This window comes from Staurois parvus, unplaced genomic scaffold, assembly GCF_062004578.1.
Source record: "Staurois parvus isolate SC_StPar_1 unplaced genomic scaffold, SC_StPar_1.0 ptg000499l, whole genome shotgun sequence".
Lineage (NCBI taxonomy): Eukaryota > Metazoa > Chordata > Amphibia > Anura > Ranidae > Staurois > Staurois parvus.
In genome coordinates this window covers 3,935,590-3,950,065 of record NW_028318295.1, presented here as the reverse complement: position 1 = coordinate 3,950,065, position 14,476 = coordinate 3,935,590, and the positions used below count along the sequence as shown (strand labels likewise).

Here is a 14,476-nt window from a genome sequence, read left to right as displayed (position 1 = left end):
ATAAATCTGTCTTCAGAAAAAAACAATTTGATTTTTCTAAAATTCTGTACTGAAATGTGTAAAATAACTGTTATATGGTTCAACAGTATCATTCGAAGAACTAGTTGTCAAATCTTGAATGCAGCGGGGGGCTCCTTGCCAGTGATACCCTGTGTCCTAACACAAATGAGACGGAAGGAAAAAATGTTTATGAGATAGATTAGAGTGACATTAAAACGTCGTTTTTTGTTGTTTTTATTTTTTTTAATAACAACATGTCTATACTTACCTGCTTTGTGCAGTGATTTTGCACAGAGCAGCCCTGATTCTCTTCTTTCAGGTCCTCGCTGGTGCTCTTGGCTCCTCCCCCTCAAGCCATGCTCCCAGGGAAAGTCACTCACCCTGGGGGCACTGCTGCATGCTTGTCCCCAAGCTGCTGCTCTATGCATCCATAAGACACATATAACCGTGGCTCGGCAACCCCCTGGCTGTGCGGGACCCAATGAGGAGGAAGAGTCCCCAGACAGAAGAGGCTGTCGTGAACATCGCTGGATCGAAGGGGGGTCAGGCAAGGATTGGTGGGGGAGGGCTTGAAGGTAATAAACCTTGAGGCTTTAGAACCACTTTAACGCTTGAAGAGAATATGTCACATTATCCATTCAACATAGGTTTTATAAGAAATAAAAAGTTTAAATAAAATACTGCAAACCTTTTTATTTTATCCTCTTGCTTGCGCCCTTGCTGTTTGAGTAGGAAGTTCTCATCATATATTTCTAAATATCTGTCCTCTAGTTCTTGCCGGGTGATACGAGATACAACTTGTCTTGCTTTCATTTTCTGTGGAGAAACAGAATCTACAAAAGAAAAAAAATGGCAATTCTCACTAGGAAATAAAATATATGTCCAACAAAATGTTATTATACATCCTAGAATTATTCCTCCTGTAAAGCCATAAAATAATCATCATTGGAGGAAAGGCAGCTTTGACATGAAAAGCAAAGTCCTGCCTCTCCCAAGACGGCTGTCCTCACACAGATAAACAGTGCAGAAGAAGTTATAATAGTAAGTAAATAATAGGGGAAAGATGAGGGAGGCCACAAGCAGTACTGGGGACTGGTCATTTGTGTTCTGCTTGCCTTAATCTGGCAAAGTTTCTAAAGTTTAGTTCTCCTTCAGGAGGCCTACATTATGTCACTATGTTACTTCTGTAACCAACCACTCATCTATATCAGTTAAAGGGTATTAAAAGGAAGTACGTCATAAGAAAAAACAAATGGGACTCCACTGCTGGCCTACTTAAAGCGGAACTAAACCCTCCTATCCTTTTCAGCCAAGAAAGCTGCCATCTTAGCTTCTGTTTGATCTGCAACTGTCTTGGTGCTGCACACGTGATCTGTTATCACTACAACCATTTGATGGGATGACAGTTTGGCTGAGAGCACAAAGAAATGTGACATCATTCCTGGCATACTGGCAATTTAACAATTTTTTTTAAATGGTTAAATCAATGGATTTAGTTCTACTTTAAGAAAATGCCAGTTACTTAGCTGTCATGTGAACCTCTGGCTTGTGAACCTTCTGTGGTCACAGAATACACTTTAATTTTGAAACATTAGTATTGTAATAGCAATACAAACAATAGTTATTTATGTCAATATACGCTTAGATAACATATCTACTTTCATCTTGTTAATTCTGCTTCTCTGCTGGCCATCTCTTTCTATAACTTCCTGGATTCCTTGCATGCTTTGCAGTTTTTAAGACAAAAGGAGAAGTGCTGCAACTCCAAAATCCCATAAAGCTTAACAGGATGAGATCAAGACATCTGTGGCCAGACTCATGTAGTACTGAACGTCCAAAGATCCAATAGAAAAGTAAAAATCTGGCACCAGGACATCTCAAAATAAAAACTGTTACTTTATTTCATCCATTGAAGCCCTAAATGTAATCAATTCCAACCAATCTTTACAGGAATAGATTCCATTTTCAGTTTTGACGGATGAAATAAAGTAACGGTTTTTATGCCGAGATGTCCTGGTGCCAGATTTTTACTATTCTGTTTGATGCTCTGCAGTTTCTCCTCTATTGTTTACTTTTATATTCTAAGGCCCTGATTCTGAACCTGTGGCCCAGCGGCTGCATGCGGCCCTTTGGTACTTTTTGTGTGGCCCTCGGGGCACTTGCAGACACTAATCTGTGTTTTTCTATTGCCCTGCAATAGCTATGATATCAAGCAGTCCCATGTAATGTGTCTCCAGTCTGTTATTATCTCTTAAAGTATGTTCCCTGTCTTCAACAACTCCTGTATCACGTTCACAGTCTCTGATTATCTCTTGTATCATGTCTGCAGTCTTGGGCCATCACTTGTATTATATTCTCAGTCTTTCACCATTTCTTATATCATTTCATAGCCTTTGACTACATTCTGTTGTGCGACTCTGAGACTGATTAGTCACTTAATTTTATGTGCAGCCCATTGGCACACTTGATGGCCCTCATATCAAGAAAGTTGACCACCGCTGTTAGAAACTGCAAGTCATGATTCCAGTACTGCACATGTGTCAAACACAAGGCCTGCGTGCCGAATGTGGCCTACCAGGCCATTTCATGTGGACCTCACACCTCTCCTGCGGCTATGGCACCCCCCCTCCCCATCTCTGCACCCCCATATCAGCAGCAGAAAGGAGGACAGAACTCCTACAGATCCTGTGCCTCACTGTGCAGCCACAACATCCTTTGGCTCCACCTCCCCTGGTCTCAGAATTCAGCAGTCTCCAGCCCTCCTCCAGATGCTGCACTTTCTGCTTCCCAGCTCCACCCCCAGCTTCTTACTGGCTGCAGCACAAGGTAAGGGGGGGGTTGTTCACTGTGATGTAAGGGAGGGTGGGGGACTCTTGACATCTGATGTAAAAGGGATGTGCGGTGCTCTAGACATCGGCTTTTATAAAAATGACAATAATACAATTCTATGACAGTTGAAAAAGAGGGTCACACAGCGTGGTATAATCCACAAGAAACTTTATTGAAAATGCGCAGACAGAACACCATGGTAGAACCATGTTCTCTCTGATCAGTCTCCAATAAAGTTTCTTGTGGATGTTACCAGCAATGTGCAACCCTCCTTTTTAGACTTCTGCTACACAAGTGTGAGTAAGCTCCGTGCCGGCCTGCACCTGCTCTTCACAGTTTGTCTTAAGTTATAACTGAAACCATTAGGAATCAAATGCAGAGGCAATTATTTAAAATGATAAAGAGAAGATATATTTATATAGTCTTACAGATACAACCGGCCCTATGAGGGCAACCATAATGCTGATGGGGCCCACAAGGAAGTTGCCTTTGACACCCCTACTGTACTGAATCCACCTATTGGAACTCCTCCTTTCAGCACCTCTGTAGTTCAGAAGGCAAGCTCTGTGACTTCTGTGACACAACAGTGCTACTCCCAGGGCATAGTAAACATTGATCACATAATTCAAGAAGGTAAATGTGTGGGGATCTTCACAAAGTAAGTTTACAAATGTCAAGGCTGTTTAATATTAATAGGAATAGGCCTGAATTCCCTACTTGTGGCAGAGCAGTGACTGATGCCACCAAGGCAATTAGTATTTTTAGAATGAGTTTGGCAATTATAGCTTATTCAATCAAAATAGTGTAAAACTATTTCAGTCCTATGTACTTTTCACACAAAAATAGTAATGCTTTTGAAAATGTAAAGGAAAACTATCTTCAGCACTATACACTGTTCTAAAAGGATAGTTATCCATTAGGATATGAGAGGAAGAAGAAAACAAGGACAACAAACCTTGAATTCTTGAAGGGCTCAATTCCATATCTCTCACAGGAAGATCTGCTGCTGTCTCATCATTTGGAGTGGCCATTTTAAAACTGGCAGAAGATAAAGAAATTGTTTAGTTTAGCATGTTCCCTGCAAAGTTCAAGAATAACATGCAACATTAAAAAGGAAATCCTTAAGAGTTCTAAAATATATGAACGCTACGATTTCTACTATTTCTGACCTTCTGAAAATGTTAGTTCACTGGCTATGTTGTTGATGTTCTAGCCTAATTATTATTATTATTATAATACAGGATTTATATAGCGCCAACAGTTTGCTCAGCGCTTTACTTATACAGCAACAATACAGTTCAGTACAAGAGGGTTAGGAGGGCCCTGCTCCTTGGAGCTTACAATCTAAGAGGGAGGGGCTGGTGGTACAAAAGGTAATAACTGTGGGGGATGAACTGATAGGAGAAATAAAAGATTTGGTTATTAGCTGAATTATCTTTTGAATCACTTACCCAGAACAGGTATGCAGATCAGGAAAACCAGCACACTACATACATGGTTCCAGATCAGTGAACCTGTGAGTACTGTTGTCAGAATGTCATCATGACAGCCATGAACCAGAAGGAGCTCTGCAATGGCAGACTGTTTTTCTCATGACAGACTTCCTGTAATCCAGCAAACTTGGCTGGTGTTACAACCAAATCAAAACATCAGGCCTAGTTTTTACAGTGTGTTCAGGATAAACAAATAAAATAACACCTTACTTCATACAGGAATCAGAATTACAAATATGACAGCTCGAAATCTGAATGTGGCCTAGCAATACCCACAGCATATAAAACACACACACACACACACACACACACAATTACACAGTGACACACACCACACCAAAATGTGTTTTCACCAAGTGCTAAATTGATGAGGCAAATAAGAGATGTATTCAAGCTTTTTGAATAGATAATGGTACATTAAAAAAGCAATTACTAAATTCTGCATCTTATGCAGCATACATACATTTAATATTTCACTCCAAACCATGAATTTAAGAGAGTATTGAACATACAGTGGAAAAGTGCAGCTAAGCTGTGGTTTTACCGTGCCCCGGCTATATATATACCGCACAGGGCTGTATAGATGCTGCACTTGTGATGCTTTGCAGCTGTGGCATTTTTAACTCAGGCTGCAGTGTCTGCTCCACAACCATCTACCAGATTCCTGGCCCTGCATGTGCAAAGCAAAAGATTAAAAGACTGAGAATTTACAATATACACAGCAGGTAAAATAAGTATTGGATATGTCACCATTTTTCTTGGCAAATATATTTTGAAAGGTGCTATTGACATGAAGGGGTTTATTTACTAAAGCTGGAGAGTCCAAAATCAGACTCCCTTCTGCATAGAAACCAATCAGCTTCTAACCTCAGCTTGTTCAATGAAGCTTTGGCAATGAAACCTGGAAGCTGATTGGTTTCTATGCAGAAGGGAGTCTGATTTTGGACTCTCCAGCTTTAGTAAATAAACCCCGAAATGTTCACCACATGTTGGTCACAACCCATGCAATCCATAAATGTAAAGAAACCAAAACAAATAAGTTCAGAAATTAAGGAATTAAGGTATTTTAATAAAATGGAATTACACAGGGAAAATGTATTGAACACATGAAGAAAGGTAGGTGCATAAAGGCATGGGAAGACAAGATAACAGATTAAATCTAACAGTAATTAGAAAGAAATCCTGCCCCTTGCCAGTGCAAATTAATATCAGGTGGTTCAGTCTCAACTGATGGCCTATAAAATGGTGTCTCATTACCAAGGTGTCACACAAGCAACATCTCATGGTGGGTAAAAGCAAAGAGCTTTCTCAAAACCTTTTCAACCTTATTGTTGCAAAACATACTGATGACATTGGTTACAGAAGGAATTCTAAACTTCTGAATGTTCCAGTGAGCACTGTTAAGGTCATAATCCAAAAGTGGAAAGAACATCATTTTACCATAAACCGGCCATGACCAGGTGTTCCTTGAAAGATTTGTGACAGAGGAGTGAAAAAATTATCAGAGGAGTTGTCCAAGAGCCAAGCACCACTTGTGGAGAGCTTCAGAAAGACCTGGAATTGGCAGGTACAATTGTTTTAAAGAAGACAATAGGTAATGCACTCAACCGTCATGGCCTGTATGGATGCTCACCACACAAGACGACAAAAAAGCATATTTAAGAAGAAAAAGCATGTTGAAGCTCGTTTAAAGTTTGCTGCACAACATTTAGACAAGCCTGTGAAATACTGAAAGAATATAGTCTGGTCAGATGAGACCAAAATTAAAAACTCTTTGGATGCCATAATACACACCATAAAATAAAAGGAAATTAAGCGAGCGCTAATGATAAAAAGAACAAGCTAAAATAGAATAGAAGCAGCTGAACACACTAAAAGGTAAACCATATGACTTCACAATAATCAGTAAAATATATATTGGTGCAGCGCTAAGAGAAAATATGTAAAAATAATAAATCCAAATGACATAAACGGACATGAGTGGTATATGCGTTTTGCTAATAAAATATACTAGTAAAATAATTATAAGCTCATTAAAATCTAGAAAGTATATAAATACATAAAGGTGCAAGTGTCCACAAAAAAACGCATAATCATGACATGCGTGAGGATAATACAAAAGTCAATAAGATGTGGTTTCCAAGTGATTCCAATAAAATCCCAGTGTGCTTATTCTCCTTAGGTAGGTGCCAATAAGTGTACAAAATGCGCACTCACCAGATGCGCTAATAAAAAGTGCGTTGTATCATATAATCCTGGTCATTCACGGGTCTCTTAGGGGGCAATCTGAGATGTGGCCTGGGGGTAGATGGTCTCCCTTAGGTATCAGGATATGGTGGCCAGTACGGATAATTCAGCCTCGGGCGTTGGGACAATCACTGGAGATTTGCTAGGGCAGGGGTCCTCAAACTGCGGCCCGCGGGCCACATGTGGCCCACCAAGGACATTTAACCGGCCCACCGGTTAAGTACAGGGGCGGGCAGGGGGCTGCTGTATCTTACCTGGCTCCATGTCCCAGTCCCACGACGATCCAGTCCAGGAAGCGCTGCTCCTTCATTCACTGCGGCCACTCCCTCACTGGATGTTCGTGCTGCCGTTCGGCTCCGCCTCCTCACCGGTGATTGGGTGCCAGAACTGTAGCTCAGGGAAGGCACACAGGCGGCCAATCACCTGCGAGGAGGCGGAGCCGAGCGGCCCAGCAAACATCAAGTGAGGGAGAGGCCGGAGTGAAGGACAGCTGACAGGTAAGTGTGCTGTGCAGATGGTGCTGCTGCAACCAGGTATGCTGGCTGCAGCAGCACCATGCTGGAACACGGGTCAGCAAGTGAAGTGTCAGTGGTGTCACTGACACAAATGATGGGGCACTATTCCTCCCCCCATTGACACCAACGATGTGGCACTATTCCTCCCCCCACTGACACCAACGATGGGGCACTATTCCTCCCCCCCACTGACACCAACGATGGGGCACTATTCCTCCCCCCCACTGACACCAACGATGGGGCACTATTCCTCCCCCCCACTGACACCAACGATGGGGCACTATTCCTCCCCCCCACTGACACCAACGATGGGGCACTATTCCTCCCCCCCACTGACACCAACGATGGAACACTATTCTTTCCCCCACTGACACCAATGATGGGGTACTATTCCTCCCACTGACACCAATGTTGGGACACTATCCCTCCCACTGACACCAATGACAGGGCACTGTCCCCCCCCCACTGACACCAAAGATGGGGCACTATTCTTCCCACTGACACCAATGATGGGGCACTATTCTTCCCACTGACACCAATGATGGGACACTATTCCTCCCACTGCCACCGATGATGGGACACTATTCCTCCCACTGCCACCAATGATGGGACACTATTCCTCCCACTGACACCAATGATGGGACACTATCCCCTTCCCCCGCTGATACCAATGACGGGGCACTATCCCCCCCCCCCACACTGACAGCAACGATGGGGCACTATTCCTCACCCCACTGACACAAACAATGGGACACTATTGACACTATTGACGTCAACGGCTTGCAGGGGCTCATCCTTAACGCGTTTCAAACTCAGCAGGGGTATACCCCTTTTGAGAATGAACGCTGAGTTTGAAACGCGTTAAGGAGGAGCCCCTGCAAGCCGATGACGTCAAGCCGTCGGATCACGAAGGTCCGACAGCCACCTTATTTTATCAGCTGGTCAGTCTGACATTTATGCAAATACCATTATAATACCTCTACCATTTACTGCAGTACTATACGTGTTTTCTGACAGATATTTTTAAACATTACCATTAATAAAGTATTATTGAAGTACTACAGCATGGGAGTATCCCTAATTTTTGCTCTGTATTGAGCACCTTAATCCCCTAGCAAATCTCCAGTGATTGTCCCAATGCCCGAGGCTGAATTATCCGTACTGGCCACCATATCCTGATACCTAAGGGAGACCATCTACCCCCAGGCCACATCCCGGATTACCCCTAAGGGACGGGTGAATGACCAGGATTATATGATACAACGCGCTTTTTATTAGCGCATCTGGTGAGTGCGCATTTTGTACACTTATTGTCACCCACCTAAGGAGAATAATCACACTGGGATTTTATTGGAATCACTTGGAAACCACATCTTATTGACTTTTTTATTATCCTCACGCATGTCATGATTATGCGTTTTTTTGTGGACACTTGCACCTTTATGTATTTATATACTTTCTAGATTTTAATGAGCTTATAATTATTTTACTAGTATATTTTATTAGCAAAATGCATATACCTGCATTATATACGTGCATTTATGCCATTTGGATTTTTTATTTTTACATATTTTCTCTTAGCGCTGCACCAAGATATATTTTACTGATAATACACACCATGTTTGGAGGTGAAATGGTACTGCACATCACCCCAAAAACACCATACCAACAGTGAAGTCTGGAGGTGGGAACATCATGGTGTGGGGCTGTTTTTTCAGCATACGGTATTGGCAGACTTCATATCATTGAAGGAAGGATGAATGGAAAAATGTACCAAGCCAACCCATTCTTGATCTGTGGCCATCTACCAGGATAATGAAGATGAAACAAGGGTAGACATTTCAGAAAGACAATTATCCCAAACACAAAGCCTAGGAAACTCTCAACTGGTTTCAAAGAAAAACAATATAGTTGCTAGAATGGCCCAGCCAATCACCTGACTTGAATCAAATAGAAAATCTATGGAAAAGACTAAAGATCAGAGTTCATAGAAGAGGCCCACAGAACCTCCAAGATTTGACAAACTGTTTGTGTGGAAGAATGGGACAAAAAAAACATAAAACAAAAAAAAAAAAACAAAAACCTCACACCTGAGCAATGCATGTGACTAGTTTCTCCATACAGGAGGCGTCTTGAAGCTGTCATTACCAACAAAGGATTCTGCATGAAGTATTAAATAAATTTAATTTAGTGTGTCCAATACTTTTTCCCTGTGTCAGTCCATTGTATTACACATAACTTAATTTCTGAACTTATTTGTTTTGCTTTCTGTGTATGTATGGATTGCATGGGTTTCTACCGACATGCGGGGTGGATAAAAATCAATGATTTTTTTTTTTAAAAATTTAAAAAAAAATTGGATTTTTTTTATTTAAATTGGATTTTTTTTAATTTAAATCGGATTTTTTTTAAATAAAATGCTTTTTGCGGAAAATATATTACCATCCAAAAGGTTATTCCATCATGAAATAAAGATTAGTTTTTTAATTATGTAGAATAAGGCTGTATATGTTTAATTTTTTTGGTAAATAAATTCCATTAATCCATTCACAATGTCATGCTCTTCCAGAGGTTTTTGTAAGATTATTGGGCAGTTTCTCTGCCTACATGATATTATCACAGATGCTTGGTTTACTTTTGCAGTTCTCAAAACTGAATTTGACTCAGCGGAGATCACATGCCTCTTCTTCACAGCAAAGATGTTGTAACATGAACAGAGTTAAGAAAAAGACCTTAATCCTAACTTCTACAAACCTATGAATACAGAATCAACCCCTTCAGTGCTAAATTTCAAGAAGTTCAGTGAATAGAATAGAAACAATATTTTTCTGATTGTTTGGAGTGGAATAGATCTGCACAAGAAGAAAGTGAAACTAAGTGTGAGGAGGAAGGGGCTGACAGTCTAAGTTTCTTAAAATATATATATTTTGTTTAGCCAAATTAGTTAACAAACATGGATGTTTGTTTAAGCAAATAACATATGCTGTAATGTTGTTGTTTCAGTTGAATAAATCTATTTAAATTGTTATTATTAAGGTAATGATTATTTTTCTCCTTCCTAAGTACAACAGAAAAGTTGTCCAAATATGAATGATTAACCTATTAAACTGGGGATAAAAAAACTAATATGAAAAGTTGTTATTCTAAAAATCTTCATCTACTTGCATATTAAAGTTATACCAGCAAGAATTAGTCTATGTAGAAAACTAGGATTTAAATCAAGCCTTACTGACTAGTGATTTAAATCGTGATTTAAATCAGTTTGATTTAAATCAAATCCACCCTGCCGACATGTGGCGAAAATTTCAATATACATGTTTCCGAACTAGACCATGGCACCTTTAGAGATGTATTTACTGAGAAACATGGTGACATGTGCAATACTTATTTTACCCACTGTATAAAGGGATCAGTATCACAGCTGGATGTCTGCTGTATCTAGATCAGCTTTTCCTACACAAGATTTAAGTACACAACAATGTCTAATAAAATGTTTACATGTTTGTTGTGAATGCTCAAGCTATAAAATCAAGCACAGACTAGTTTGTTTTTAATAGTGGAGTTCATGCAAATTATTGTACAATTGTCTGGAGCATGTTATCTTTACTGCAGGGCTTTGCTATGGTCTCTGTTCTCTAGGGAAAGTACATTTATAGTTGAGGCCCCACATCATATTATAGACTATGTACAAGTTTATTCAAATGTAAAATCAGATGAGAACTGTACACACAGGTGTTTTGAATAGTCAAGGGGTACAAAAATGTGTAGAGAATCCAGCCATATCTATCTTCTTCCTTAAATTTCTATTCTGTAGTTTTAGAGAAGGCAATAGCTGGGCAGGCTCTTGTAACATGGCAGCTCTCATGTAAAGTGGCAGCAGTATAGACATAGTGTCCACAGGAAAGTTCAGGTACAACATTCTAAAAGTAGACCAGCAAGTGTCTTTAGTACATTACCAGAACATCAGTGGCCAGAACATATTCACAGAACTGTTCAAAGTTAGAGGCAGAGCTCTAGGTGGGTGCATGCCTTATTTCAGACCTAGAATTCAAGGTTCTGTATACAGCACTGTTCTGGGATCCAGGGTTTGGTTTGGAAACACACATATTGAAGAGAAACAGGTTCAGCCTCTGCACTTTACCAGTATCGTTAAAATATACACTTTGCAAAACCTAATAGGGTCAGTTTACAGTAACAATTGAATAAAGATCCACTCTTACTGATGTCATATGCCACACCCTGCTAGGCATTCCAAAGTGGCTGCTCAGCTCACGGCCAAGTTAGGTCATTTAGGAGAGCCTCATCCACTCATCTTTTCCACTTCCTATCCTCTTTTCACAGTTGCCAAACGCTGTGCCTCGACTTGGCATGTGAGATGGCAGTGTGTGTGTGTGTGGGGGGGGGGGGGGGAGCTGCAGCAGATGTGACCTGCACATGTCAGTCAGATGTGGAGTCTCTGGTCTTAAAGCAATTACTGTATGTCTGATGGACGTGGTTCACCTCCCAATTATCTTTTGCTGTGACCCATCACTGTCTGCCTTCTTACCCACATCTGTCTCCTTCTGCTCACCATAAACTCACTCTCACCTCATGATACTGTATACTGCCCCAGCAATTTCTTCTCCCTGAGTGGTTTCACTCTGCTATCTCAACCCTCTGTGATACCACTGCAGCCTTTTCCAGCTTCATCCAATTGTCTTTCTCCTCTCAAGTCTTTGCGGTCTTCTTTTTCTCTCCATCTTTCATGAGATGTCACCCCCTTCCTCTCAGTCTTTTACCCTGAAATGTTGCCACCATCTATTTCCCTAAGTTGTACCACACCACCAACCTCCATTTTTTTAAATTTATTAATTACAGGCATTTATTTACAGCGAGTAATTAATGCAGCATATACTGTGCATTTACATCAGTACCTGCCCTCAGGGAGGTCACAATCTAAGATCCCTATCCAATATGCATATATACACAGGCACACATACTAGGGCCAGTTTTCACAGGAGCCAGTTAACCTGCAAGCATGTTTTTGGGCTGTGGGAGAAAACTGGAGTACCTGGAGTAAACCCACACAAACACAAGGAGAACAGGCAAACTCCATGCAAACTTTTGTTTCTTCCCATCTCTTTCAAGCAGTTGCCAGTACACATCCTGTCTTTAAGCCCCCCTCCCCCCTTTTTTTAAATTTAAATATGCTTGTATAACTTGTTTATCTGAACAATTAATAAATACTCATTAAAACCTTAGCATATTATCAAAACATGTATTGTTTCATCCTGTCCCCCCCCCTCCCCCTACCTAAATACCACCCATCCCCCCCATCTAATCCCTGACCCCTTCTGCTCTGCATTTTCCTGTTAATTTCTTGAGATCGTATTCCCTATAAAGGAAGAACAAAATATGTTTCCATATTATTCTATGTTAATCCCCCGTAACCTCTAAGGCTAGCCTTGACTTTTTGAATTCCTCCCATTTGTTCCATCTTGTATGGTGACTATCCATCTTATCTTCATTCAAATGATAAAGTTCCTCCAATTTACATATTTGATCCACCCAGTCCTTTATTTTCAGCACCTCCTGTCTCCTCCAATACTTGGGTATCAGTCTCTTTGCTGCATTCAAATAGCACAATAAACCAGATTCTTTGTATTTTTTAACTGAAAGCTTAGTACTATGAAAAAGGCAAATCTCTGGGTCTACTAGAATATCAACCTCTGTAATTTTCTGAATCAAGCTTACTATTTTCCCCATATACTCTTGTATTTTAGAACACTCCCACCATATGTGATACATTATGCCTCTACCTCCACATCCACGCCAACATAAAGGTGAATTATCTCCACTCAATCTGTGTGCCACACTCGGTATTATATACCATCTTGCCAAACACTTATAATTAATTTCTACCTCCTGCATATTTATATTTCCGTGGATTATTCTATACATTTTCCTCTGTTTTTTCGCATTTATCGTTACTCCCATTTCTCTTTCCCATTTTTCTATATATGGAGGACTTATATCTGCATTTATTTCAGTGATCTTATATATTTTAGAGGTTCCGTGTTTCCAATCTCCCCGTGTACCTAATAAGTGCTCAAAATTCAATCCTCTCTTATTCTTAAAGGTTTTGGAAGCTTTCCCATAAAGTGTTTCAATTGAAAATAACGCCACGCAGCCATTCTCGTAAAAAACTTCTCCTTTTTTTTCCAATTCCTTAAGTGATCCTATTTCCTCCCCCACCATCATATCCCTTAATTGTGCATCTTCCTTCTTAATCCACTTCCCTGTGATATCTTCTTTACCCGGGGGAAAAAACTCTGTGGACTTCAAGGGCATTAACAATGAATTACATTTCCATCCCATCTGTTTGTTTAAAACATCCCAAACTTTTAAAACATTAAAATGTGAAAAAACTTGTACTGTCTGCTAATCCTCTGTATTGTGGAGGTAACCATACAATTCCACCTCATTTAGTATTACTTAGTATATTTTCTATTTTAACCCAGCTTTTCCCCTCTGCATTATATGCCCAGTCAAACATTCTCGCCATTATTACCGAGTTATAATATTTTTTTTTAAATCAGGGACTCCCAATCCTCCTCTATTTCTACATAAAATTTCCTGGCTTATTCTCATTTTTTTATTCCTCCAAATAAATCTTACTAACATGTTTTTAATTGATCTAAAGTATACTTCTGGTAGTTTAATTGGTATCATTTGAAATTGATATAATATTTTTGGAACAATCACCATTTTTATTAAATTTATCCGACCTATCCATGATGGGGTTCCCCCTCCTAATTTCCTTAGTTAATCCCGGATCTCATTTAACAATGGGATATAATTCAATTTATACAAGTTCTTGAAGGATACAGTTAATTTTATTCCTAGATATTTCAATTCTTTTTCTCTCCAAACAAAGGGAAATTCCTCCTGTAACCTATTTTTCTCTCTATTTGGAAGATTTATGTTGAAAATTTCTGTTTTTGTTGGGTTAATTTTTAAATTTGACATCTCGCCATATTCTTTCAGTGATTTCATTAAATTTGGAAATGTTATTCTTGGGTTTCCTACATAGAACAGCATATCATCTGCATAAGCTGCCACCTTATGCTCCATATCTCCTATCCAAATTCCTTTTATATCTACATTATTTCTTATTGTAGCCAAAAGAGATTCCAATGATAAAAACTTTAGCAATGGAGACAAAGGGCATCCCTGTCTAGTTCCATTCTGCATCCCAAAATACTCTGACAATTCCCCATTAACCATGATTGCTGCAGAGGGTTGATTATATAATTTCTTTATCCACTCTTTCATTCTAGGTCCCATGCCCAATACTTCCAATGTATTCAACATATATCCCCAATCTACTCTATCAAATGCCTTTCCCGCATC

At 39.9% G+C, this 14,476-nt stretch overlaps 1 protein-coding gene across 3 annotated transcripts in view; it reads right to left on the bottom strand.

Moving 5' to 3' along the window:
- The window catches only part of RPGRIP1L (RPGRIP1 like), a 433,499-nt gene that overhangs the window by 407,960 nt on the left and 11,063 nt on the right, over positions 1 to 14,476 (bottom strand). For all 3 annotated transcript variants that reach the window (XM_089689846.1, XM_089689845.1, XM_089689847.1), the window contains exons 2-3: positions 3,785 to 3,867; positions 689 to 833 (exon numbers count right to left, since the gene is read on the bottom strand). In XM_089689846.1, the coding sequence (XP_089545972.1) occupies positions 689 to 833; positions 3,785 to 3,867 (228 nt within the window). The remainder of the gene's footprint in view (positions 1 to 688; positions 834 to 3,784; positions 3,868 to 14,476) is intronic.